Source organism: Anastrepha obliqua, chromosome 6, assembly GCF_027943255.1.
Source record: "Anastrepha obliqua isolate idAnaObli1 chromosome 6, idAnaObli1_1.0, whole genome shotgun sequence".
Taxonomy (NCBI): Eukaryota; Metazoa; Arthropoda; class Insecta; order Diptera; family Tephritidae; genus Anastrepha; species Anastrepha obliqua.
Genome location: NC_072897.1, coordinates 1,844,592 through 1,870,420, shown reverse-complemented (window position 1 = coordinate 1,870,420; position 25,829 = coordinate 1,844,592). Strand labels below are relative to the sequence as shown.

The window sequence follows — 25,829 nt, the reverse complement described above, 5'->3', positions numbered from 1 at the left end:
CCTAGGTGGTCACGCTCGTTTGCTAAACTGGCTGCTTCGGCTGGGAAATGAGGACGGATGTCCTTATAGCTTCCAGCTGGAATGAAGCGACCCGCAGCAGCTGTGAGCACCCTGCGGAATGCGCGTTCGCCTGCGCGCACATCAGTGGGGATGGGAAGAGCGGCGAAGGTGTCCTCGGTGAATTCCGTGAAGCCGGCCAAATTAGCCTTTTTAAAGATAAAATGAGACCGGTGGTTCGTGGAAACAAAGTCGGCATGTCTCTCAATCGAGACGATAATGGGCAAGTGGTCTGATGCAAGCGATAGCATAGGTCGCCACGTTATGCTATTTATCAGACCCGCGCTAGCTACTGTTAGGTCAGGCGAGCTGCTGCAATTGCCCACTACCCTGGTGGGGGCGTCGTCGTTCACTGTGCTGAATGTCGAACCGTCTATCTGCTCTGCCAGTTTCTGGCCCCTACGATCATTTGGCAGGCTTGAATGCCAAAGGTCGTGATGCGCATTGAAGTCAAATACAACCAATCGGTTTTCACCTCTGATGAGCGCACCTATATCAGGGTGATATCCTGCCGGGCAGCAGGTGACAGGGGGTATATAAATGTTAAATATTTCGAGCTCGGAATCGCCTGACCGGACAGCTATACCTTGACATTCCAAGGTGCTGTCCCTGCGGTCGATTCCTTCATCGATGAGACGATACTGCACAGTGTGGTGGACTATAAACGCTAGGTTACCACCATTGTATCGCTCGCGATCGTGTCTGTGCACGTTATAGCCATCCCTGGTGATCGGAGATGACCTAGCGTGCAGCTTTGTTTCTTGGACCGCAGCTATTTTAATACTGTGCCTGCTCATAAAGTCAACTATCTCGTCGACCTTACTCGTAAGTGCGTTGCAGTTGAATTGGAGAAGCTTGAAGCTTCTCGGCGAGGTCTGGGTGATTCGGGGGGGTGAGGAACGCGTGGGGTTGTCCACGTTGGGCCTGCTGCGCAATCCACTGTGGTTGTTGCGGCCTGATGGTGGTGGGCGGCCGCGCCTCCGGGGCCGGTAGTGGGTGCAGAGCTCTGCAGCAGGGGGCAACGCAGGGAGTTGTCCACTCACGGGTGGTGCGCAGGCCGGAACATCTCCGAAAATGGCACCAGCCATTGCAAGAATTGCATTGGACTGATACCAGATTCCGAGGTTTTACGGTCTGACACACGTAACAGACTGTGCGGGGGACCAGGAGCTGCTGGTCTGTCCCCGCACTGGGGTTTGGATCAAAAGGGAACGGGATGGGCTACGTCGGGGGAGTTTTGTTGCTCCGATAGACTCCTTACCGTGGAGGTATGGGTTGTGGTGGCGGTTGGTGGTGCCGGCCTATCAGGGGGAGTAGTAGCCGTTGAGGCATCAGACGCCTGCTGGCGGGAGCAACGCGAGGCCACATACCGTGTGGACCACTCCCTATGTGTCTTAAGGGATGAACAGATCCACCCGTTGCACTTGTTGCACCTAACCGAGGTGGAGTTCGGGTGAAGCCGTTTGTGGCAGACGCAGCAGTAGAATACTTCTGGCCCAGGGTTGGATTCGATCCCAGCCCTGAGGAGAAGCATTTGGACCAGGATTGCTGCGAGAGTTTGCTCCTGTGACGTAAGGGTTGGGGTGATATGCATTTCACTAGACAAGGCTAGTATACTGGGGCGGCAGTCCTTGGTCGGGAAAAACCCGAGTCATTCCGGTACGTAGAACCGGCTGCCATGGAAATGGGCCAAGTACTGTTGTTCACTCCGGTGGACGAGCGTCTCGCAACAATCCGCATCAAAGCCAGATTTTTCAACATCTCGCTAATTTGCGCCCACGCCCCGACGGAAGAGAAGGACGATGCGAAGATTCCTTCTATGAGCGCTTTAAACGTTCCTATGAGCACTGCCCGCGCCCACAGTCGGAAAATTCAACCTGCACAACGAAACATCCGGTAACGGACAGAGGCTGATAGACTTCGCCGGGGCCCGAAACATGGTAGTCTGCAGCACCAGATTCCAGCATAATAAAATCCACCAAGCTACCTGGCTGTCTCCTGATCGAAAAACACGAAACCAGGTCGATCATGTTGTGATAGATGGAAGACACGCTTCTAGTGTATTAGATGTACGTACGATCCGAGGACCCAACATCGACTCGTATCACTACCTTGGTGCAGCCAAACTGCGCACACGCCTCTGTGCAGCAAACAACGTGCATCTACCTACTCAAAGAATGTTCGACATCGAAAAGCTGCACTCACAACAGACAGCCAGAAGATTCGCCACTCGACTCTCACTCCTGCTCTCAGAGAGTACTGCCCAACAAACCGGCATCCACGAACAATGGAGCAACATTTCTCGTTCTCTACGTACCGCCGCCGAAGAAGAAATCGGATTCCGGCGAGCCCGAAAAAACAATTGGCACGACGAGGAATGTCTTGCTGCCGCAGAAAGAAGGATGCCGCCTATAGAGCCACGCTGCGATCGGGCGCAACGCGAGCCATGTGGGATCGCTACAGAGAGCTGAAAAAGGAAGAGAGACGTTTTATCCGACAGAAGAAACGAGAGGCCGAGATACGTGAGTGCGAGGAGCTTGAGATGCTGGCCAATAGGAACAACGCCCGAAAATTCTGCCAGAAAGTTCGGCGGCTTACAGAAGGTTTTAAGACCGAGGCGTTTTCCTGTAAGAACAAAGACGGCGATCTGGTGACTGACGTACAGAACAATCTTAAATTAAGGAGGGAACACTTCTCGAACCTATTAAACAGTGACAGCTGCGCATGTCACCGAGAATGTGAAGATCCCGATACCCCAATCGTTGACGCCAAATTGTCGTTCCGCTACCCGACCATGACGAGGTGAGAATAGTGATAACGTGTCTAAAGAACAACAAAGCCACGGGCGCCGACGGACTGCCGGCTGAGCTATTCAAACATGGCGGCGAGGAGCTGGTAAGGTGCATGCATCAGCTTCTATGCAAAATATGGTCGGATGAAAGCATCCCTGCCGATTGGAATTTAAGTGTGCTCTGCCCAATGCATAAGGCGATCCTGCAATCTGTGCCAATTACCGCGGGATTAGTCTTCTAAATATCGCCTATAATGTTCCAGCGAGCGAATTGTGTGAAAGGCTGAAGCCCACCGTCAGCCAACTGATTGGACCTTATCAGTATGGCTTTAGACCTGGAAAGTCTACCATCGACCAAATATTCACAATACGCCAAATCTTGGAAAATACCCATGAAAGAAGAATCGACATACACCATCTTTTCGTCGATTTCAAAGCTGCATTCGACAGTACGGAATGGAGTTACTTGTATTCCGCGATGTCTGAATTTAATATCCCCACAAAACTAATACGGTTATGCAAGATGACGTTGCTCAACACCAGCAGCGCCGTCAGAATTGGGAAGGACCTCTCCGAGCCGTTTGATACCAAACGAGGTTTCAGAAAGGGTGACTCGCTGTCGTGTGGCTTCTTTAACCTGATGTTGGAGAGAATCGTGCGAGCCGAAGAACTTAATCGCTCAGGCACAATTTTTTATAAGAGCATACAATTGTTGGCGTATGTCGATGATATTGACATCATCGGCCTCAACAACTGCGCTGCTAGTTCCGCCCTTTCCAAACTGGATAAAGAAGCAAAGCGAATGGGTGGTGAACGAGGACAAAACGAAGTACCTCCTGTCATCAAGCAAACAGCTGGCACACTCGCGTATTGGCACCCACGTCACTGTTGACAGCTATGATTTCAAGGCTGTAAAAGACTTCGTCTATTTAGGAACCAGCATTAACACCGATAACAATGTCAGCCTTGGAATCCAACGTAGAGTTTCTCTTGCCAGTAAGTGCTACTTTGGACTAAGTAGGCAACTGAGCAGTAAAGTCCTCTCTCGACGAACAAAACTAACACTCTACAAGACTCTCATCATGCCCGTCCTAACGTATGGCGCAGAAGCTTGGACGATGACAACATCCGGTGAAGCGACGCTTGGAGTATTCGACAGAAAGATTCTGCGTAAGATTTTTGGACCTTTGCACGTTGGCAACGACGAATATCGCAAGCAATGGAATGATGAGCTGTATGAGTTCTACGACGATATAGACATAGCGCAGCGAATAAAGATCCAGCGGCTACGTTGGCTGAGTCATGTCGTCCGAATGGATACAAACGCTCCGCCTTTGAAATTATTCGATGCGGTACCAGCTGGTGGTAGCAGAAGAAGAGGAAGGCCTCCTCTGCGTTGGAAAGATCAGGTGAAGAAGGACTTGGCTTCACTTGGTGTGTCCAATTGGCGCCGGTTAGCACGAGAAAGGAACGACTGGCGCGCTTTGTTAAACTCGGCCAAAATCGCGTAAGCGGTTATCGCGCCAATTAAGAAGAAGATTATTAACCAGGATAGTCAAAGATTCTTCTGCAGATTCAATCCCTGTCCTCTCTTTTTACAAGAATTCTGCAGGAGTGGTCTCTCGAAAGAATCTTGCTTAGCCTGCCAGAATCCTTCCAGGAGTTGCATATTTAATGGCTTTTTTGTATTCATTCAAAATTGCACGGTAATTTTTAAAGCTTTTAGTTTTGTAGTATACGTTAAAAAGCCTGCTAACCTTCTTTTTCAAGTCGGTCAGCGTCTTGCTCCACCAGGGAGGAAAGTCTTTCTTGCTTAAAGATGCTGGAAATACAAACATGGGCGTGTTGCCCTTGTTCCAAATAAGGAGATTTCGACTTATAACGAAATTAAGAAAAGACTCAACACGATCATTTATCTCGCTGCCTCCCCAAATGGTATGTCTCGCATTGGCGTCGAAGCCGATGAGGACGCCCTCTTTATTAGATGAAGGTGAGTCCACCAAACGCCCCACTTCCTCAGGAGGTGCTGCATTTTCGTGGGACCTGTATGCAGAAACCAAATAGTACCAGCAGCCACTAGATGCTTCTACACGGACTACTGTCACGTCTGGTGAGCTGAAATGAGAAGTCAGAAAGACATTAATAGTGTTCCCAACAAGCCCTAGGCTTACCTTCCGACTGGACATGAAATAGATCATAGTGTCTGCTCTGGAAGCCCATGATCTTAGATTGCCGAACCCAGGGTTCTTGGATCAGGCAGATATCTGTGTCTTCCTCCCTGAGGAAAATGCTTTAAGCCATTGAGTATGCTAAGACAAACATTTGTTTGCATATGAGGTAACAGTACAGGCACCCTATTTTGAAAAGAAGAAGATCGACAAATTATCGTGTCGAGGTATAGAAAACATTGCCTTTGCTCGCATACACAAAAAGGGAACAACGCAGAGTGCTGGGGTTCTATATAATCAGTGGGCAAAAATTGGCAAACGGAAGAATTTTGATGCTGAATCCTTGATATTAGGGTTTGTTTTTTAGTTTTTCTGAGCTTGAATATTATATTTTCGATCAAATTAATCATTTCAACAATACCAAATATACATATATATAATTGGTAAAACAAAATTTTTGATTTCAGTCAAGCAAGTGCCGTGCCGACACAAAGAAAAATAGCACAATGCGCCAAAAATTCTCAAGAGTTCGCATTCCTAGTCAGACGCGAAATATATGTACCGGGTCCAGGACTTGAAGTGTAACCAATTAAAAAGGCCGTAAATTTAGTTTACAAAATTACTTTTATGCAACTGAATGTAAAAAATATATAATAAATAATACGAAATTCAGAATCAATTTACTTTTGCTCGATATGACAACTTTTTCCCTTGACTATGGCCATGAGACGGTCCAGAAACGAATCGCAAACTGCCCGAATGTGACTTGCAGGCTTTTTGGCCCACTCACGGACAATGGCTTTTTTCAGAGCCTCGAGACTGGTGAATCTTTTAATTCAGACCTTGCTCTCCAAAATGGCCCAAAGCGAAGAATCAATCCATTACGGAGTTCGGAACGTAGTTTTTTATTTTGAGTCCACTCGAGCTTTGTGAGACGGTGCCGAGTCCTGTTGAAACGTACATGGTCTGCCACCGAAATGTTTATCTGCCCACGGCTTCAAGGCAACCTCCAGAATACTTTCCCGATAATATTTCGCACTTGCCTTGACGCCAGGTTCAATGAAAACGATTAGAGCGCCTATCTGCGGTTACAGCGGCCCAAGCCATTACCTGTGACTTGTGCTGCCTCCGGGTGGCCAATCGATGACTCAAATTCTTGTATGAACGGTTAGTCAAATAAACCTTAAAATTTTCTCGTCAGAAAACACAATGTTCGGAAATTGACTGCTTTCGGCCAAACGAAGCAACTCATTCGCTCTCTCAGGTCTTACTTGCTGTTGCTTTGGTGTGAGGTTATGCGTCTTTTGGATCTTGTAACCGTCAGATATTTTCAGATCTTTTGCCATTTAATTGGCACTTCGTTGGGGATTTCGCTCAAGTCGCTTCTTCACTTTTTGAACTTTTTTACGTGACGTTGCAGTCTTTTGATGACCACCTCGATGACGTTTCGCGATTCTACCAGTATCATTGTAACGAGTAATCGAAGAATCGCTGGTTGTGATTTGCCAGCAAAATATAATGCAATCACACTATTACGTTTGAAATCTATTACTGATTTTCTTCTTTCACCACGCACCAGTGGCTAGACAACAATATTTCTGGGTTCATAGCCGTAGAAGATTGGCCGTCCGGAAGTTCAGAACTGAATCCATTGGACTATAGTTTGTGGTCAGAATTGGAGAATATGGCCTGTCGAAGACATCACGGAAATTTGGAGAGTCTCAAAAAAACTTTGGTTACAGCGGCGACGGCAACATGCATGGATTCCGCGCGAATTACATACACGAACTCAAATGCACACACTTATATAAAAAATTACACGATTGATGAATTCATAGAAAAAAATAATAAGGGCAAAATAACAATAAAATAAACAAAAAAATTGTAAACGCGAACTCATTTCCGATTAAGTTCAGAAAACAATATTATTTATCGGTCGCAATTCCAGGAATTGCAACCGTTTAATTTTAATACAAAAGAATTGAGAAATAATGTCAACATTATGCATAAGTCAACAAAAATTGTACAATAAAATATATTTAAAGCCAAATTAACAGATATAGATGTTAACAATAAGTTTAATGTTAATCAAAGAAATGAAAATAAACTCAGTTTTTAAAGATCCACTCTTGAAACTTAACGGCATTTCGGTTGATTTATTTTGTTTTTAAAACACTCCCAACACGACTAGTTATTAGATTCACGTGCTGCTATAGGTAAATGGCGTAATCGTTTGAAGACTTGTGTAAAAGCAAATTAATTTTTTTTTTTTATTTATTTACGTGATTAAATAATTTCATATCTTTAACGGATTTAACAAAACTTATGGCAGGACTAGGGGTGTAGGGCAGATCACCTCCCCGTGGTGCACCCTGGGTAGCGCTAAATGATCTGCGGCCTCAACGGCATTCCTCTTCGAGGACCCTCCGTTAGGCCTAAACGGCAGGCAGGGCAGAGTAAGCGGTCCTTCTGTGACCTTCGTATGGCTACCAAAATCCTGGAGCGCTACGGTGGCCAGAATGTCCCTCAGTTATCTGAGAAGCATTCCCAGACGCTCGAGAGGGCCAGGAAGGTGATCAGAGGAGGGCAGCGGAAACGAGTGCGCCACAACTGGACTCGGGAGTAAGAAGGCAACGCTACCAGGAGGAGGATGTCTCCCAGGAAAAAAGACCCAGGATTGGTGGTGGCCCGCCAAAATCATTTAGCGAAGTCGGTAATCAGGCGGGCTCCATCATTCTCGGGGTGATGGACAGCGGTAGAGAAGAGTGGAAGAGGGTAGCGTCCGCCATCTTCGCAGTATTCATGAAGGTAGTGAAGGAAAACCCTGGATCACCCGCAAGCTGTGAAAGTGCCGGATGGCACTATGGTTCTTACAAGAGAATCGTCTGCGCTGACGAACGATCAGCCTCAATGTATAGGGCTCCAGTGGTCTTGGTGGGAGAGGTATGGGATTGAGCTAAGCTGAAGGTAGTGAACAGAAGGGAACTACCTGTGCGTCCACGAGCACGTGTTTGGCTCCCCTCCGAACCCTCTGCTTCGAAGGAGATGGAGGAAATCCTCCGCTATTGCAATCCCAAACTCCCCACGCACAACTGGAGGGTGGTTACGGTGGAGAAGATTAAGGGATCCTACCGGCAAGCGCTGATTCTGCTGAATGCAGAGTCTCTCAGTCCTCTCGCTGAAGAAAAGGGGATCAACAACTATGACTTCGAGCAGGTACTCCTTAAGCTCTACCAAACCGACGCTAGAGGAGATGCCCCTGCACATCCGGAAGTGCTGGGAGAAGTAAGGCTCACAGTAGAGGAAACTCCTGTGGACATGGAAGTAGAATCCGTCATGTCATAGGGTGACAATGCTGATGACGCCCGCTATTTACCGGGGTCCGTCATGAGCATCGGGTCGTTCTTCGACAGGGCGGTGGAGAAGAGGCTTCTGGCCTAGGGTGATGGAGAGGATCTTGGAGGATGAATATTCTTCAGATAAATCTTCAGCACTCTAGGGCGGCGTCCGCCAACCAACTTATCCACCATGAGCAAGGTGGAGCTGATATAGTCCTGATCCAGGAGCCGTGGCTGAGCAGCAACGACATTTCTGTGCTCAGGACGAAATGCTACAAACTGATGGCGTATAGCAGGACAGGTAAACCAAGATCCTGTATACTCTCATCAGGAGGGAACTTAACGCATTTATTTTGCCTAATTTCAGCAATGAAGACATTGTGACGGTGAGCCTGGAGGGCCCGGATGGAAAGCTATGGCTGATGTCTGTCTATATGGCACATGACGACGAGGTGGAACCACCTCCGGCGCTGCTAAGGGAAACCCTGGCGGAAGTAAAACGCAGGAAAATCAGCGTTATAATAGGCACTGACGCGAACTCCCACCACACCTGCTGGGGCAGTTCAAACATCAATGCACGAGGTGAGTCACTTTTTGATTATATTTTAAATGAGGACTTGTTTATATGTAACAGGGATAAGAACCCCACTTTTATCACCGCAGCCAGAGAAGAGGTGCTTGACCTTACTCTGGCTTCTTCTTCACTGATAAGCCGAATCTCCGATTGGAGGGTGCTAAACGCTCCCTCCTTCTCGGACCATAGGTATATTCAGTTCTCTCTCACTCAAACTAGTCCAATAAGATCCCCCTACAGGAACCTGAGGAGGACGGACCGGGATGCATATTACAGAAATCTGCTGAACCTACGCCCCAAAGCACCGGGAGGAAATCTAGATCTATCGGAGAAAGCGATCGACGAACTTGTGGAACCTTTCACCTCACCTTGCAACAAGGCCTTGGAAATCTCTTGTCCAATAACAGCTTTTTCCAGGAAGGAAAAACCGCCCTGGAGGACAAGGGAGTTATCTGAGCTTAGGGCCTCATGCAGACGCCTCTCGGGATGGGAGCTGTATAACGCAGGGCTAGGAATATACAAGTCCGAAATTCGGAAGGCTAAGGACACTTGGAGAAGCTTCTGCGAGAGCGTAGAGGGCTGCCATGAGTCCTCCAGGTTTAGACGAGTACTCACGAAGAGTTCTGCTCCCTTGGGGTACTTGAGAGACGAATTGGGTCGTTGGGCGATGAGCGGGGGGGAATCAGTTACTTCTCATTCTCCGACGAGCCCAGCACCGAGCAGCACCGGCCTGGATAGCATTTCAACTTGCATTCCGGACCGGGGCTTGTTGCTGGACAAGCGTCGAATGGCTTGGACCATTGACTCCTTTAGGGCCTTCAAGTCGCCTGGTCCTGACGGCATCATTCCTGCCCAACTGCAGAAATCTGTGGAGGTATCGTGCCGTTGGTTGAGCCCAATCTATGCGGGTGGCCTTTTTACCCAAGGCAGGCAAGAGCTCGCATGTCTCCCCTTCAGGCCAATCAGTCTCTCATCTTTCTTACTGAAAACCCTTGAGAGACTGATTGACCTGCACATAAGAAGTGAAATTCCTCGGGGTCGGCTGTCGCATACTCAACATGCTTATTGCAAGGGTAGATCGGTGGAATCTGCCCTGCACACAATTGTGAAAGAGATTGAGGAGTCTCTTTCTCAGAAGGAGCTTGCGGTGGGCGCTTTCCTCGAAATCGAGGGGGCTTTTAACAACGTCCTCTCGGAGGCAACCACCAGGTCTCTAGGTAAACTGGGGGTCGAAACCGACCTGATCAGATTTATCTATAAAATGCTTAGCGACAGAACTGTCGCGGCAGAATGGGGCGGCATCTCCATTCACCGGCAGGTGAGTAGGGGCACTCCGCAAGGTGGTATTCTCTCGCCTTTCCTCTGGGTCGTTGTTGTAAATGACTTGCTGGAGGAGCTGGTGAAAGGGGGCTGCAGGGTGGTTACCTACGCGGATGACGTCGCATTAATCGTCAGAGGAAAATTTGTGGATACTCTGTACAACCTGATGCAGAGATATCTTAACGTAGTTGTTAGATGGGCAACGGACTGCGGCCTGTCGGTGAATCCTCTTAAGACGGAGCTCGTCTTATTTACAAGGAAACATAAAATACCCAGAGCTCAACTTCCCTCACTAGGGGGTGCTCCTCTGATGCTTTCTGATAACATGAAGTACCTAAGTATTATCCTTGACAACAAGCTTACATGGAAGCCCAATATTGAAGAAAGAGTGAGAAATTCAACAATCGCCTTGTATGGGTGCAAGGGCGCAATTGGCAAAAGATGGGGTCTTTCGCCTAGAGTTGTTTCTGGCTATATAATACTATTGTAAAGCCTATCTTGTTATATGGAGTCATAGTCTGGTGGACCTCACTAGAGAAGACGACATTGGTGAAGAAGCTGGAGAGAGTTCAGAGGTCGGAACTCATTGGAATCAGTGGGGCGCTTCGAACGACTCCTACTCTGGCGCTCAACGTAATGTTGAATGTGGTATCCGTAGACATCGCAGGCAGAATTGCCGCTACACGTACCGCAATCAGACTGAGGGGCTGGAGCTATCAGCTCAACCTCAATTATGGGCACTTAAGCTTCCTTAGAAACTTCGAGTTCATCCCTCTCTCAACAGATCAGTGTATACACTCCAACCGGAACATTCTCCACTCACATCCCATCAAGGAAAGAGTGGACGGAGGGTTTCACTTGTTGGAGTTGGAGGGAAAGGTTGGCGGAGGAGTCTTTTTCAAGGAGCTCCCCATCAGACTCAAACTCAGGTTACCGGACCACTGCAGTGTGTTCCAGGCAGAGATAACCGCAATCAAGGAGGCAGCTGATTGGCTGCTCAAATGCGTACTAACAGTCAAGAAAGTAAATATTTACTTCGACAGCCAAGCGGCAATAAGAGCCCTCGGGTCTATGATGGTGCATTCGGTGTTGGTCAAGGAATGCTTGACCTCGCTTTCGACTGCGTCCGAATTCTTTAACATCAGCCTCATCTGGGTTCCTGGTCACAGCGACATTGGTGGAAACTGTGAGGCGGATGAGCTGGCCAGACAAGGGACATGCGAGGTGATTTCGCGAAGGGAGAGAATTGTAATCCCCCTGACTACCTGCGGTCTGCTCCTGGAAAGATGGGCATCGCACCAACTCAGCGAGCGCTGGGCAAGTACACAAACGTGTAAGGTCGCGAAATCCTTCTGGCCACGTGTGGACCGCAGGCGCTCGGGCGAGCTTCTGAGGCTGACAAAATATCAGCTTTCTAATCTAGTGGGTTCTCTCACAGAACACAATGCGCGAGGACTGCATGATGTGAGACTTGGAATCACCTCGAGTCCTTTTTGCGCTGGATGTATGGAGGATGAGGTGGAATCATCTCAGCACCTTCTCTTTAGCTGCCCTGCGCTGGCGGGGCTAAGATTCAGGCATCTTGGCTCTTACTTCTTTGCCACGCCTGCTGATATAGCTGGCGCTGACATCAAAAATCTGATGAATTTCATCAGCAGCACAAAGCGGTTGATGCAAACATAGTCATCCGCACGCTCCTAACCATCCCATCACCACCTCTCCCCGCGCTCTCCCTGCATCCCATCGGTCTTTCCCTTTCACCTCACCTCTTTCATAATGGTATTACAAAGGACGAATCTTTCTTTGTCCAAGTGTGCTCACTCCTTGGGCAACCTTACCAACCTAACCTAACCCATGGCAGGAGTACGTATATGTAGATACACTACAACAGAAAAAGAAGCAGGCTTGTTTCAAATTAAATTTCTAACTTCACGGCTATAATATTGATTTCGAATTATTTTTTTATTGATTGGATAACCCCATACGTGAAGGCATACATATTAATTAAGTATTTACTATCTATGAGAGAACAAAATGGAATGGGTTCGAAATTTTCAATAGTACAAAATGGCGAAGTCGTCACCTTGTTATAAAGTAATGGTAGCTTTTGTTTTTACATCTTAGATTATGCTTCTGCGCACTACTTGACAGAGAGCAGTTAAAACAATCACCATTCTCTGGAATGTCGCCCATTTGGAAGACATATTCATATACATATGACTCTTAACAATCACATGCGAAAAATTACATGAGCACTTCTACAGGTAAAATCCGCCAAACATAAAAAAGGTGTATTTATACAAGTATGCGAAGATTCTGGCAATTTCCATGACAATAATTGACGATTCACCAAATATTTTTGTCCTCGCCAAGCAAAAATGGCTTTTCCACGGCTCAGGCCCGTAACTGAAGATTTGATGGACTCGTTTCTTAAATAAACGAGCCTTGTATTCAGAAATAAGGAGTATTTTTTGTTGTATTTAAAAACATTTTAGAATTTTTGAGGCAAAACTGCCATGGCTATGCGCATGCTGCTGCTTCTGCACCTGTGAAGTAATTTTGTTTTTGTAAGTGCAATAAGTTTTTGAAAAACCAGACAAATCAAGTATCAAATATGTTATATTTGTGTTTACATTGAAATGCATGAACGAATATATATACAGTCTTTCTAACAAAAGCGTGACAGCCATAACTTGGAAACTATTTCACCAATTCGTTTCAAACAATGTTTATAATGTGCAATATATTCAATAAAATTTATAGTCACGTCCATTAGCTACAACGGCTTCACATCTTTGAGTCATACTGTGTGTTAATATCTGAGCACGTTGTGGAAGTAATCGGCTGCAATTAGCAGAATTGGACTTGATAACTGCTTGAGTGCCCATATTTTTTTTCCTTTGAGTCCTTGCTTAACTCTTGCTCAAACGTTTTCAATAAGATTGGCATTAGACGACTGTGAAGGCTAACGCAACATATAAATCAGATTTTTCTGTTTACACCTTATACACCTTCGACTTTGATACTTGGGATCATTGTCATTAAGGTCATCAAGGTTAGCTAGATCTTCGAAATATCTTCGCAACTGATTTTATTCATCACAACTGCATTCAAATTAGCGATAAACACAAATAAACAGCCAAATAATTTTTCGGAGAAGCAGACCCAAACATGAAACTTAACTAACTCATACCCATGGAAGCCGGTTCTACGTTACCGGAATGACTCGGGTTCTTCCCGACCAAGGGCTTCCGCCCAAGTAAATTAGCCCTGACTAGTGAACAGTATATAACCCTACCCCTTACGTCACAGGAGCAACTCCACGCAGCAACCTTGCTCCAAATACTTCTCCTCAGGGCTGGTATTGAATCCAACCCTGGGCCAGAGGTATTCTATACCCGCGTATGCCATAAACGGCTCCACCCGAAATCCATCTCGGTTAGGTGCAATAACTGCACCGGGTGGAGCCACCGTAAGACTTGTTCAGGCCTTAAGACACATAGGGAGTGGTCCACACGGTATGTGGCCACGTGTTGCTCCCGCCAGCAGGCGTCTGATGCCTCAACGGCTACTACTCCCCCTGATAGGCCGGCACCACCAACCGCCACCACAACCCATACCTCCACGGTAAGGAGTCTATCGAAGCAACAAAACTCCCCCGACGTAGCCCATCCCGTTCCCTTTTGATCCAAACCCCAGTGTGGGGATAAACCAGCAACTCTTGGTCCCCCGCACAGTCTGTTCTGTGTGTCAGATCAGAATACCTCACAACCTGATATCAGCCAAATGCAATTCTTGCAATGGCTGGTTGCATTTTCGGGGATGTTCCCGCCTGCGCACCACCCGTGAGTGGACAACTGACTACGTTGCCCCCTGCTGCAGAGCTCTGCACCCGCAACTGCCCCCCGAGGCGCGGCCGCCCACCACCATCAGGCCGCAACAACTACAACGGAATGCACACCAGGCCTAACGTAGGCGACCCCACGCGTCCCTCACCATCCGTGTTACTGTTACCTTACCAAGAAGCTTTAAGCTTGTTCAATACAACTGACTTTATGAGCCGTCACAGTATCCCAAGAATCCCGGTTCAGGAAACCAAGCTGCACGCTATGGCTATAACGTGCACAGACACAATTGCGAGCGAGACAATGGTGGTGGTCTGGCGCTTATTGCCCACCATACAGTGCAGTATCGTCTCAGTGACGAAAGCATCGTCCGCAGGGACAACACCTTAGAATGTCAAGGTATAGCTTAGCTGTCCGGACAGGCGATGCCGAGCTCGAAGTTTATAATGTTTATATACCCCCTGTCACCTGCAGCCCGGCAGGATATCACCCTGATATAGGTGTGCTCACCAGAGGTGAAAACCGATTGGTTTTAGGTGACTTCAATGCGCATTGGAGCCCGCCAAACGATCGTAGGGGACATCAATTGGCAGAGCAGGCGAACGCGCATTCCGCAAGGTGCTCACAGCTGCTGCGGCTCGCTATATTCCAGCTGGAAGTTTTAAGAACACTCGTCCTCATTTCCCAGCCGAAGCAGTCAGTTTAGCAAACGAGCGTGACCACCTACGCCAGGTCGATCCCGGGGATCCCCGCATAAGGGATCTCAATTTGGAGATCCGGCAATTGGTAGATCAACACAAGCGGACTAAATGGGTTGAGCACTTCAAGACCCGTAATCTCACCTCTGGGGTGAGTAAGCTCTGGTCCACCGTTAGGTCCCTGTCGAACCCGACGAAGCACAACGACAAGGTGCCCATCACCCTCAACGGTTGTACTTCGTCAGACCCGAAGAGATGCGCGAGCTTTTTTAGCCGGCTTTTTATACTGCATCCTCCGGTCGACAGGTCCAAGAGTCGTGCTACCAGAAGGCTGCACAAACTGACGAACGACAGTGCGCCACTTACTTTCTCCGGTGATGAGGTTCAAGGTGCCATCAACAAATCGAAAACATCAAAAGCCATTGGACCTGACTTACTAACCTTTAGGAGTAGGATTTCTCACAAGGGTCTTCAATCTGTCCCTGGCCACTCTCATCATCCCTGACAAGTGGGAAGCAAGAAGAGTGGTCCCACTACTGAAACCTGGGAAACGCGCCAACCAAGGGGAATCTTATCGTCCGATAACTCTCCTTTCCCCAGTAGTGAAGACACTTGAAGCCCTCCTACTCCCACTCTTCACGAAACACCTGGCCCCAGCCCCACATCAGCACGGATTCCGACGAGTGCATAGCACCGCCACTGCACTCACCGCCATAAACGCCCAGATAAATCACGGGCTTAACCAAAACCGCCCCTGCGAGAGGACTGTCCTAGTATCGTTGTACCTGAAGAAGGCTTTCGATACAGTCAGCCATTCCACGCTACTAGATGATATTTTTCAGTCGACACTCCCGCCAGGGCTGAAGAGGTGGTCCGCAAACTATCTGAGCGGTCGTCACTTGTCAGTGATTTTTCGAGATCAAACACCAAAGCAGAGGAAGATAAAGCAAAGTGTACCGCAGGGTGGTGTCTTTTCTCCCTTGCTGTTCAACTTCTACATCTCGAGCCTCCCCCAACCATCAGAGGGAGTCTCCTTTATCTCATACGCCGACGACTGCACGATAATGGCGTCGGGCAATGACATCGATGGTCTGTGCTCCAAAGTGAACAACTACCTCAGGAACCTTTCTCGCTTTTTCACTGCGAGGAAACTCAAACTTTCCCCCACTAAATCCACGGCGACTCTCTTTACCTCCTGGACAAAGGAGGTCAAACTGTCCCTTAAGGTAGAAGTCGACGGCACACCAATTCCGACGGTAAACACTCCCAACGTTTTAGGAGTAACCTTTGACAGTTTTCTCTCTTTCTCAGTGCACACAACCGCAATTGTCACTAAAGTCCAAAACCGCAACAAGGTCCTCAAGTCGCTTGCCGGCAGCGCTTCGGGTAAAGACAAAGAACTGTTGTTTTCGACATTTAAGGCAATTGGTCGGCCGGTTCTGAACTATGCAGCGCCTGTCTGGTCGCCTGGAACTAGTGACACGCAGTGGTTAAAGCTACAGACAAGCCAAAATAGTGCCATTCGGACAGCGACCGGTTTCCTTCTGATGTCCCTATTCAACACCTTATCCCTGTAATGGACCACAACAAACTGCTCAGCAAGCAGTTCCTGCTGGGGTGCTACACAGGTTTCACCCCCGCAGACACTTGCTTGAGCCTGAGCCGCCTCCTAGGCGCGTCAGGAGACACATTTTAAACTTTACCGACGAAATCCAGGACAAAATTGACAGAAATCTACTACCGGGAGACCGTCACCACCTCCTTAAGCTCCCGTCCTGTGAATACCGTAATCGGAGTCCAACCACTATCCATAGCAGATGAAGAGCCCCAGCTTCCCCCAAAAGACACGTGTAACATGGGCACAATTACGTTCTGGATATTGTAGCAGTTAAACTCCTACTTATCCAGAATCGACTCCGATATACTAAACATATGTCCGGCATGTGAAGGTACCCCACACGACACTAACCACCTTTTCACATGCCCCATCAAACCCACTCATATAACACCTCTCTATGTTTCCTGGGCCTCCCGTTAGATGAGCTAGACGAAGACGACCGCTGATATGCCCGACACTGGCGGGGCTACTATTACTGTTAACAAACAAACAAACAAAAAACAAAATATCTTTTATAATACAAAACATGTACGAAGACTTGAAACATGAAGAGACTGCACTACCAAATGGTAGTCACGCAGCAAGCCAAGGCTCCATTGAGAATATTGTATATCGAAATTATTGAAAAGTAACTTTTTCTATCAGATAAGCTCTGTAAGCCTAACAGTTTACGCCTCCCAAATAATCGGGACAATCATTTGGCCAATGAAGTTTGGATAATCCAAAATAAACTTCGCACTGTTTCCATTTAATTTGAATCAGTTTCCTAGGAAGAGTTTCAAATTATACAACCATAATCCAGGATACTGCGCACCAACGAGACTTACAGCGCTATTAAAGTCATTGGACCAAAGAAATTTCAGAGTTCGTACGAATAAACCGAATCATTGAAAATGCTTTAGACACAACATAGTCCACAGCTCCACAAAAATTAGTCTCGAGTCGAAAATCCGACCCAAGTCTTTTATCTTAGTATTATTTTTGAATATCTTGCCATCCAGATTGTAATTGAAAGTATTAGGACTAGTCCTCCTAGAAAATGACATAACCCACCATTTTTGAATATTTAGATGAAAATCACTGTGCACCATGGTTTATTTGAAAACTACTGAAGATAGTCACGTTAGGGATTCTCAAAATCAGCTTCACTTCATCCGCGAACATTAAACATTTCGCTTTATGAAAATTAATTGGTAAATCAATGACAAAAATGAGATAAAACAGTGGACCGCAGGTATGCCACACTATGCGTTTAATATTACGGACGATTTCACGGTACCTAGTTTTACAAAAAGCTTCGTATCAGATAAAAAAACTACTGAAAATTTTTGAAAACATTCCTTTAATCTAGAAGGCACAGAGTTTATTCATAAGAATATATGATCAACTTTGTCGAAGGTTTTTGAAAAATCTGTATGAATAACCATCAGGTTGAGCTTGATGTTTAAATGTGTTGACAATTTTATTGGAAATTAACGTAACACTATGTTAGTGTAGATAGATTTCAGTGCCATAAAATCCTGCAGTCATTTCGCTTTTGAGGAATATGCCTGATTCAGAAGCATGTTTTAAGCATGAAATCAAACAGCTTCGAAAAAGTACTTTTCTTCACGATGGGTCTGTATGTCATTTCGATAGAGAAATATGCCTGATTAAAAAGTTTTGTTTTAAGCATGAAATCAAACAGCTTCGAAAAAATACTTTGTTTCACGATAGGTCTGTAATTGCATATAACACATTATTACGATTGCCTGATTTATGAATAGGAACAATTAAACATTATTTCCAAGGATCTAGAACAACTGCATTATCTATACATTTACTAAAAAGTAAAAAATTGGAGCAAGACCCTCATGATTCAAACTATAATTTTACGATCAGATTAGCGATTGCATGTTCGATATGATCTGGCGTCACGGTAAAACTATCAATAATGTCTAAAGGCAACGGGTCAATTGAATGGTTATTACTTGAGCCATACTTTTCATACACCACTTGAAGTTGGCAAATAGGTTGTTTTTGAAAACCTATTGTAATTATCGTACAAGAAGCTCACAAGGTTTCATCGAATTCTCCGTTTTATTCACAAAAATAATCGAATGCTTATAAATTCCTTTCATTTTTAACGCGTTATACAAAATTTAAAATATTACCAAAATCGTGTTCAGTTGACAACATTAAAAACCTAAACTGTTTTTATAGTTCGTTGGAAGATTTTAGAGAAGTAACATACAAATATATACTAGCATTTATAATAAATAATACTTACATGCTGTTCGATGTATTCCAATGCATGTAGAATGTTTTTGCACAATTAGATACAGTAGAGAGCAGTACCGTTTCTAAGCAAATGAGTGTCAACAATGTAAAGAATGACGTGGTACCCACACTGGGTAACAACCGCGATTTCGTACGCGATGATGAGCAGTCTGAAGGCGCCGTCGGTATGGCTGATACAGTTATTTTACTACATGTTGCTGTCCCTGTTAATATTGATTCAGATATTGTTGAGTGCTTCTGTAGTCGATCCATTGCTTTAGGAATTTTCGTTGTTTTTCCTGCCGTTTTTAGTGTTGATCTAACATGTTCTTTTGAAAACCTATATGGCGAAGTTATTCCTGCTACTGAATTCCCTAGTAGTTTCACAAGCTTCTGCCAAAGCTGGGAAAAAACCGGGACGTCTAATAGCGTTCCTGCTAAAGTTGGCATTACTGATGCCACCGTCGACGTTGGTGACACTGATCGGTTTGTAACAGATGTTATCAAAGTTTGCGCAGATATAATCTCAGCCGCACACGATCCAGTAGGTGATAGTTTTCGTACCAATGCTATATTGGGAAATACTGTCATCTGTTTTGCCCTATTCGTTGCTTTTCCTACCGCTACTACCGCTGTACCTCTAAATAGGTTACGGTAAGGTTTGCTAGAACGACACTTTGTCTTGTGATGAGTACAATTTAGCCGAGGATTGTTGGAGATGAGTGCAGATGTTGCTTGTTCTAATGACACCGCATCTGCACTGACGTGAGCGTTATCACCAGTATATTTTTTCATTATTGGCATTACTGCCTGCATAACATATTTCTCGCTTCGTCGTTGAAAAGATTTTGTAAAATCGCTACTACTATCAAAATTACAGGACAAAAGAGAGTCCGATTCGACCCGGGGGAAACAATTCTCAATCTTTTTACCCCGGGTGATTGTACAGTTTTCACTGATAACACTGCTTCTATTGAAAATCATAAATCCTAGTGGTCGTCTTTTAATTTGGCTTTCTGCGATCAGGTTGCTGCTCTTTTCCTTGCGTTTGGCTCTGAATCGTCTGCTGCTAATGCTGTTGGCATACTCAGAATCAACGTTTTTTATACGACTTTGGCAAAACGCTGAATGTGAAGTACAGATTTCTTTCGACAAAATATTACTTCTAAATCTCAGCGCTGAAGTCGTTAAATCATCCGGCTTTTTAACTTTGCGGGTTACCGGTTTTGGGAGACCGTTGTTTCTTTTTTTATTGTTCTTGCCCGAAGTAACATTAAAAATTAACCCCATATTAATGGCTAATTTATCAAGTATAAGAAGCTGTCCGGAGGACTATAATCTACAGTTAGGTTTGGCCTGAACTGGTTTAAACGGTATGGGCTCGTACATGTAAATTAAGTCACAAAAGCCTGTTTGTACTGATCGTATTTCAAAAATTATCTGTAAATAAAAAACGAAATAGGAATTGTTATAACTTCTTTTATACTTTGGAATACAAATGTTATTAATGAATGGATGGAGAGTACAATGATACGCAGTGCCCAATGACGACTCCTGTAGGAATTTTTACTGCAATCCTGTTTAATATAAGCCGCCATTCAGTCCTTTTTTATACTTGTTTTACCCAGACCGAACTAATAAGTCAGCTCGTTTGTCTTATAGATCATTATTTACTACAAGATATACTTACTGATTTTCAGTAAGCCATAAAGATCGTGGAGATTAGTCGTCCTAAAATTTTGAACGAACATTTCAGTGATTTCAATGCAATTGTTTTACTGCAAATCGGATCTATTCAGCCAACTTTCTTTTACCAAAACTTGACTCAGACTCCAATTGAGTATCTTCGACAAAGCTTTCGTAATACTAATGAGAACTAATTACATGCAATAATTTCAAAAAAAAAAGGCTAAGAAAACAGCATGACTAATATCATTAAATTCACGAATAGTTAGCTCTTTAATTATCCCATAAACCGGAGCAAGCTACGAAAAGTACTCTGAGGAGCATTAAATTTGATTCGTTCCAACAAATGCACATAATCAATTGTTCTATTGATAATTTCATAATTAAAAGAAAGTCTTGGGATATTTAAGAGATTTTAAGGATTATGAATAATAGACGGGAAAGATATGACCGTAGAGGTAAACTACAGTTTAAAGAGCGAACATGGAGTTTAAGAAACATTTTTTAACATGTTCAAGTGGCCTAATAAATGATGTAAAGCAAAACACATTAAGGTATACGGATCAGAGCATTTAGAGGTATGACGCCTCAGTAACACATTTTAACGATATTCGCATTCTTATCTTTCCTTGACCACAATTTTAATGACTTTGTTATTCGGTAACCCATTTTTTTTGTTTTGAAAATCGATAAGACAAAGTCATATGTTTGGTTAACATGTCGATTATTGCAAACTAAATAACAACAATTTTGTTGTGGTTAAATTAAATGAAAAAATCAGAACTAGTGGTTTGAATTAAAATTTTTAAATTTCATTAACAAACACGGAAGACGCGAATATGTCCTTTGAGTATTTGGCTTAGGACTTATCGAGTGGCGAGGAGATAGTGAGCCATGAAACAGTGGATCGACGTTTGCTCCGGGATGTGGACAATCTTTTCCATTTGGCTGCAGGGGAGTTCCAAAAACTATTCCGGTTAACTCCAGACTTGACCGAGGACCTAATTTTTCAGGTTGACAGTCATCTCAAAGGTTCCAGAATAACTCCGATTTCGACTGAAAAACAGATAAATGATGTAATATTCAAGCTAATTTAATTCTAAACTCTGCCTTTATATTACAAGGTTCTAGCTGCACTGCGATTTTTTGCAACTTTATGTTATCAACGACCCTTAGGTGAGCAATAGGGAATATCCATGAGCCAGTCGTCCGTTAGCCATAGTGTAACAGATGCAATCAACCGTTCCATGTTTTGAGCAAGAGTGAGGTTTCCTATGTCGCAAGTGGAGCGGCAAGCCGTAAAAGAAGTTTTTGATTGAGCTTCTTGGCTGTGGAGCGGCTTTTTTGATATCTTAAAGCAATATATGTACATATGTATAAAAAGTATTAAGTAAACATTAATTTCAAATAAAGAACTAATTTATTTTACTTACTTTGTGCAAATATAATTGAAGAAATACTCAAAAACACAACTATGCGCTCATTTTGGTATTTAAATCTATCAGTTTGAATAAATAGAAGAAGACTGCTCTTGAGGGTTAGTTAGCATAAGTTTGTGAATAGCTAAATCTTTAGTGCAATCGGCAAATATTGTAGACAAAAATAACAATTGTCGAATCATCATAACTTAGTGAATCGCACTTCTTCTTCTTAATTGGCGCTATAACCGCTTACGCGATTTTGGCCGAGTTTAACAAAGCGCGCCAGTCGTTTCTTTCTCGTGCTAACCGGCGCCAGTTGGACACACCAAGTGAAGCCAAGTCCTTCTCCACCTGATCTTTCCAACGCAGTGGAGGCCGCCCTCTTCCTCTGCTACCACCAGCTGGTACCGCATCGAATACTTTCAAAGCCGGAGCGTTTGTATCCATTCGGACGACATGACCCAGCCAACGTAGCCGCTGGATCTTTATTCGCTGCGCTATGTCTATGTCGTCGTAAAGCTCATACAGCTCATCGTTCCATCGTCTGCGATATTCGCCGTTGCCAACGTGCAAAGGTCCAAAAATCTTACGCAGAATCTTTCTCTCGAACACTCCAAGCGTCGCTTCATCGGATGTTGTCATCGTCCAAGCTTCTGCGCCATACGTTAGGACGGGCATGATGAGAGTCTTGTAGAGTGTTAGTTTTGTTCGTCGAGAGAGGACTTTGCTACTCAGTTGCCTACTTAGTCCAAAGTAGCACTTGTTCGCAAGAGAGATTCTACGTTGGATTTCAAGGCTGACATTGTTATCGGTGTTAATGCTGGTTCCTAAATAGACGAAGTCTTTTACAACCTCGAAATTATAACTGTCTACAGTGACGTGGGTGCCGATACGCGAGTGCGCCGACTGTTTGTTTGAAGACAGGAGGTACTTCGTTTTGTCCTCGTTCACCACCAAACCCATTCGCTTTGCCTCTTTATACAGTTTGGAGAAGGCAGAACTAACAGCGCGGTTGTTAAGGCCGATGATGTCAATATCATCGGCATACGCCAACAATTGTACGCTCTTATAAAAAATTGTGCCTGAGCGATTAAGTTCTGCGGCTCGTACGATGCTCTCCAGCATCAGGTTAAAGAAGTCACACGACAGCGAGTCACCCTGTCTGAAACCTCGTTTGGTATCAAACGGCTCGGAGAGGTCCTTCCCAATTCTGACGGCGCTACTGGTGTTGAGCAACGTCATCTTACATAGCCGTATTAATTTTGCGGGGATACCAAATTCAGACATCGCGGCATACAGGTAACTCCTTTCCGTACTGTCGAATGCAGCTTTGAAATCGACGAAAAGGTGGTGTGTGTCGATTCTCCTTTCATGGGTCTTTTCCAAGATTTGGCGTATTGAGAATATTTGGTCGATGGTAGACTTTCCAGGTCTGAAGCCACACTGATAAGGTCCAATCAGTTGGTTGACGGTGGGCTTCAGCCTTTCACACAATACGCTCGCTAGAACCTTATAGGCGATATTTAGAAGGCTAATCCCGCGGTAATTGGCACAAATTGCAGGATCGCCCTTCTTATGGATTGGGCAGAGCACACTTAAATTCCAATCGGCAGGCATGCTTTCATCCGACCATATTCTGCATAGAAGCTGATGCATGCACCTTACCAGCTCCTCGCCGCCATGTTTGAATAGCTCACCCGGTAGTCCGTCGGCGCCCGCGGCTTTGTTGTTTTTTAGCCGCATTATCGCTATTCTCACCTCGTCATGATCGGGTAGCGGAACGACAGTTCCGTCGTCAACGATTGGGGTATCGGGATCTTCACTTTCTCGGTGACATGCGCAGCTGTCACTGTTCAATAGGTTCGAGAAGTGTTCCCTCCATAATTTAAGATTGCTCTGTACGTCAGTCACCAGTTCGCCGTCTTTGTTCTTACAGGAAAACGCCCCGGTCTTGAAACCTTCTGTAAGCCGCCGAACTTTCTGGTAGAATTTTCGGGCGTTGTTCCTGTTGGCCAGCATCTCAAGCTCTTCGCACTCACGTATTTCGGCCTCTCGTTTCTTCTTTCGGATAATACGTCTCTCTTCCTTTTTCAGCTCTCTGTAGCGATCCCACATGGCTCGCGTTGCGCCCAATCGCAGCGTGGCTCTATAGGCGGCATCCTTTCTTTCTGCGGCAGCATGACATTCCTCGTCGTACCAATTGTTTTTTCGGGCTCGCCGGAATCCGATTTCTTCTTCGGCGGCGGTACGTAGAGAACGAGAAATGTTGCTCCATTGTTCGTGGATGCCGGTTTGTTGGGCAGTGCTCTCCGAGAGCAGGAGTGAGAGTCGAGTGGCGAATCTTCTGGCTGTCTGTTGTGATTGCAGCTTTTCGATGTCGAACATTCTTTGCGTAGGTAGATGCACGTTTTTTGCTGCACAGAGGCGGGTGCGCAGTTTGGCTGCAACAAGGTAGTGATCCGAGTCAATGTTGGGTTCTCGGATCGTACGTACATCTAATACACTAGAAGCGTGTCTTCCATCTATCACAACATGATCGATCTGGTTTCGTGTTTTTCGATCAGGAGACAGCCAGGTGGCTTGGTGAATCTTCTTATGCTGGAATCTGGTGCTGCAGACTACCATGTTTCGGGCCCCAGCGAAGTCGATCAGCCTCTGTCCGTTACCGGATGTTTCGTTGTGCAGGCTGAATTTTCCGACTGTGGGACCAAAAATTCCCTCCTTGCCCACCCTGGCGTTGAAGTCGCCAAGCACGATTTTTATGTCGTGGCGGGGGCAGCGCTCATAGGAACGTTCCAGGCGCTCATAGAAAGAATCTTTGGTCGCATCGTCCTTCTCTTCCGTCGGGGCGTGGGCGCAAATTAGCGATATGTTAAAAAAACGTGCTTTGATGCGGATTGTTGCGAGACGCTCGTCCACCGGAGTGAACGACAGTACTTGGCGACGAAGTCTCTCTCCCACAACAAATCCGACACCGAATTTGCGCTCCTTTACATGGCAGCTGTAGTAGACGTCGCAAGGTCCTATGGTTTTCTTTCCTTGCCCCGTCCATCGCATCTCTTGGATGGCAGTGATGTCAGCCTTTACTCTCACGAGGACATCAACCAGCCGGGCAGAGGCACCTTCCCCATTAAGGGACCGGACATTCCAGGTGCATGCCCTCAAATCATAGTCCTTAGTTCGTTTGCAGGGGTCGTCATCAGTATAGGGAGGTCTCATCCGAGGCTTTTTTAAAGTTTTCATTGGGGGGGATTTTTAAGTGGCGGGTCCCAAACCCAACGCACAACCAGCTATCCTGGAATGTTTCGCCTTCTCACTTTAGCTCACTCCCGAACGGGTGTTCGGAAGCTACCCAGAGGATACGTGGGCTAATCCCGGCCGTTGTGAGCTGCTTGAACCATATGCAGAAGAATCGTCCTGGCCATTCCCAAGTGAATGGCGATCAGTAACTTTCCCCACTTGCGTGGACTTCTACACAAGGAACCATCCTCCTAGTGAATCGCACTACTGGTGTTTAATTTTACTAACTTGAAGACAATATATTAAAAATCTTTGATTAAATTAATCGAAAATAATTTATTGAATTCGCCACTTCAGGGAGACTAATAAGATCCAAAGTGGCTTTAATTACCGAAAATATCTTTAAGTCTTCCGCGTTAAGTACGAATCTCGCAAAGAAAAAACAATTACTAATAACATTACTACTGATATCATTTTCATACAGCGAGATTAGAAACTGTCGATCGATCGGTAGCAAGCCCCTGCTGCTAGGGACAGATCATGGATTTTACAGAAAAATTAAACTTGGCATTAATATCGTGCCCAAGAATCTTGGAAGCATCCGAAAATATAGCAGTCAGTCTGTAATTTCGAACACCCTATTGATATTTAAAAAAAATAGGAGTTATGGATATGAATATGAGGTGTGTTTAAAAAATAAGGTGAAGGTGTCAAATTTTGTTGCCTACGTATAAAGTTGGCCAAAAAGTCTTGCGGTATTTCCGCAAGCTTGTCTTTGCAAGCGCGTAGTTCTAGTTGTATTCGTCGCATCGGT

At 45.4% G+C, this 25,829-nt stretch overlaps 1 protein-coding gene across 1 annotated transcript in view; it reads right to left on the bottom strand.

Annotated features, from left to right (window-relative positions):
- LOC129249860 (uncharacterized) overlaps positions 1–25,829 on the bottom strand; it is a 283,989-nt gene that overhangs the window by 176,946 nt on the left and 81,214 nt on the right. The window contains exon 2 of the mRNA XM_054889528.1: positions 18,679–20,108. Coding sequence (XP_054745503.1) covers positions 18,679–19,958 — 1,280 coding nt within the window. The 5' untranslated portion in view covers positions 19,959–20,108. The remainder of the gene's footprint in view (positions 1–18,678; positions 20,109–25,829) is intronic.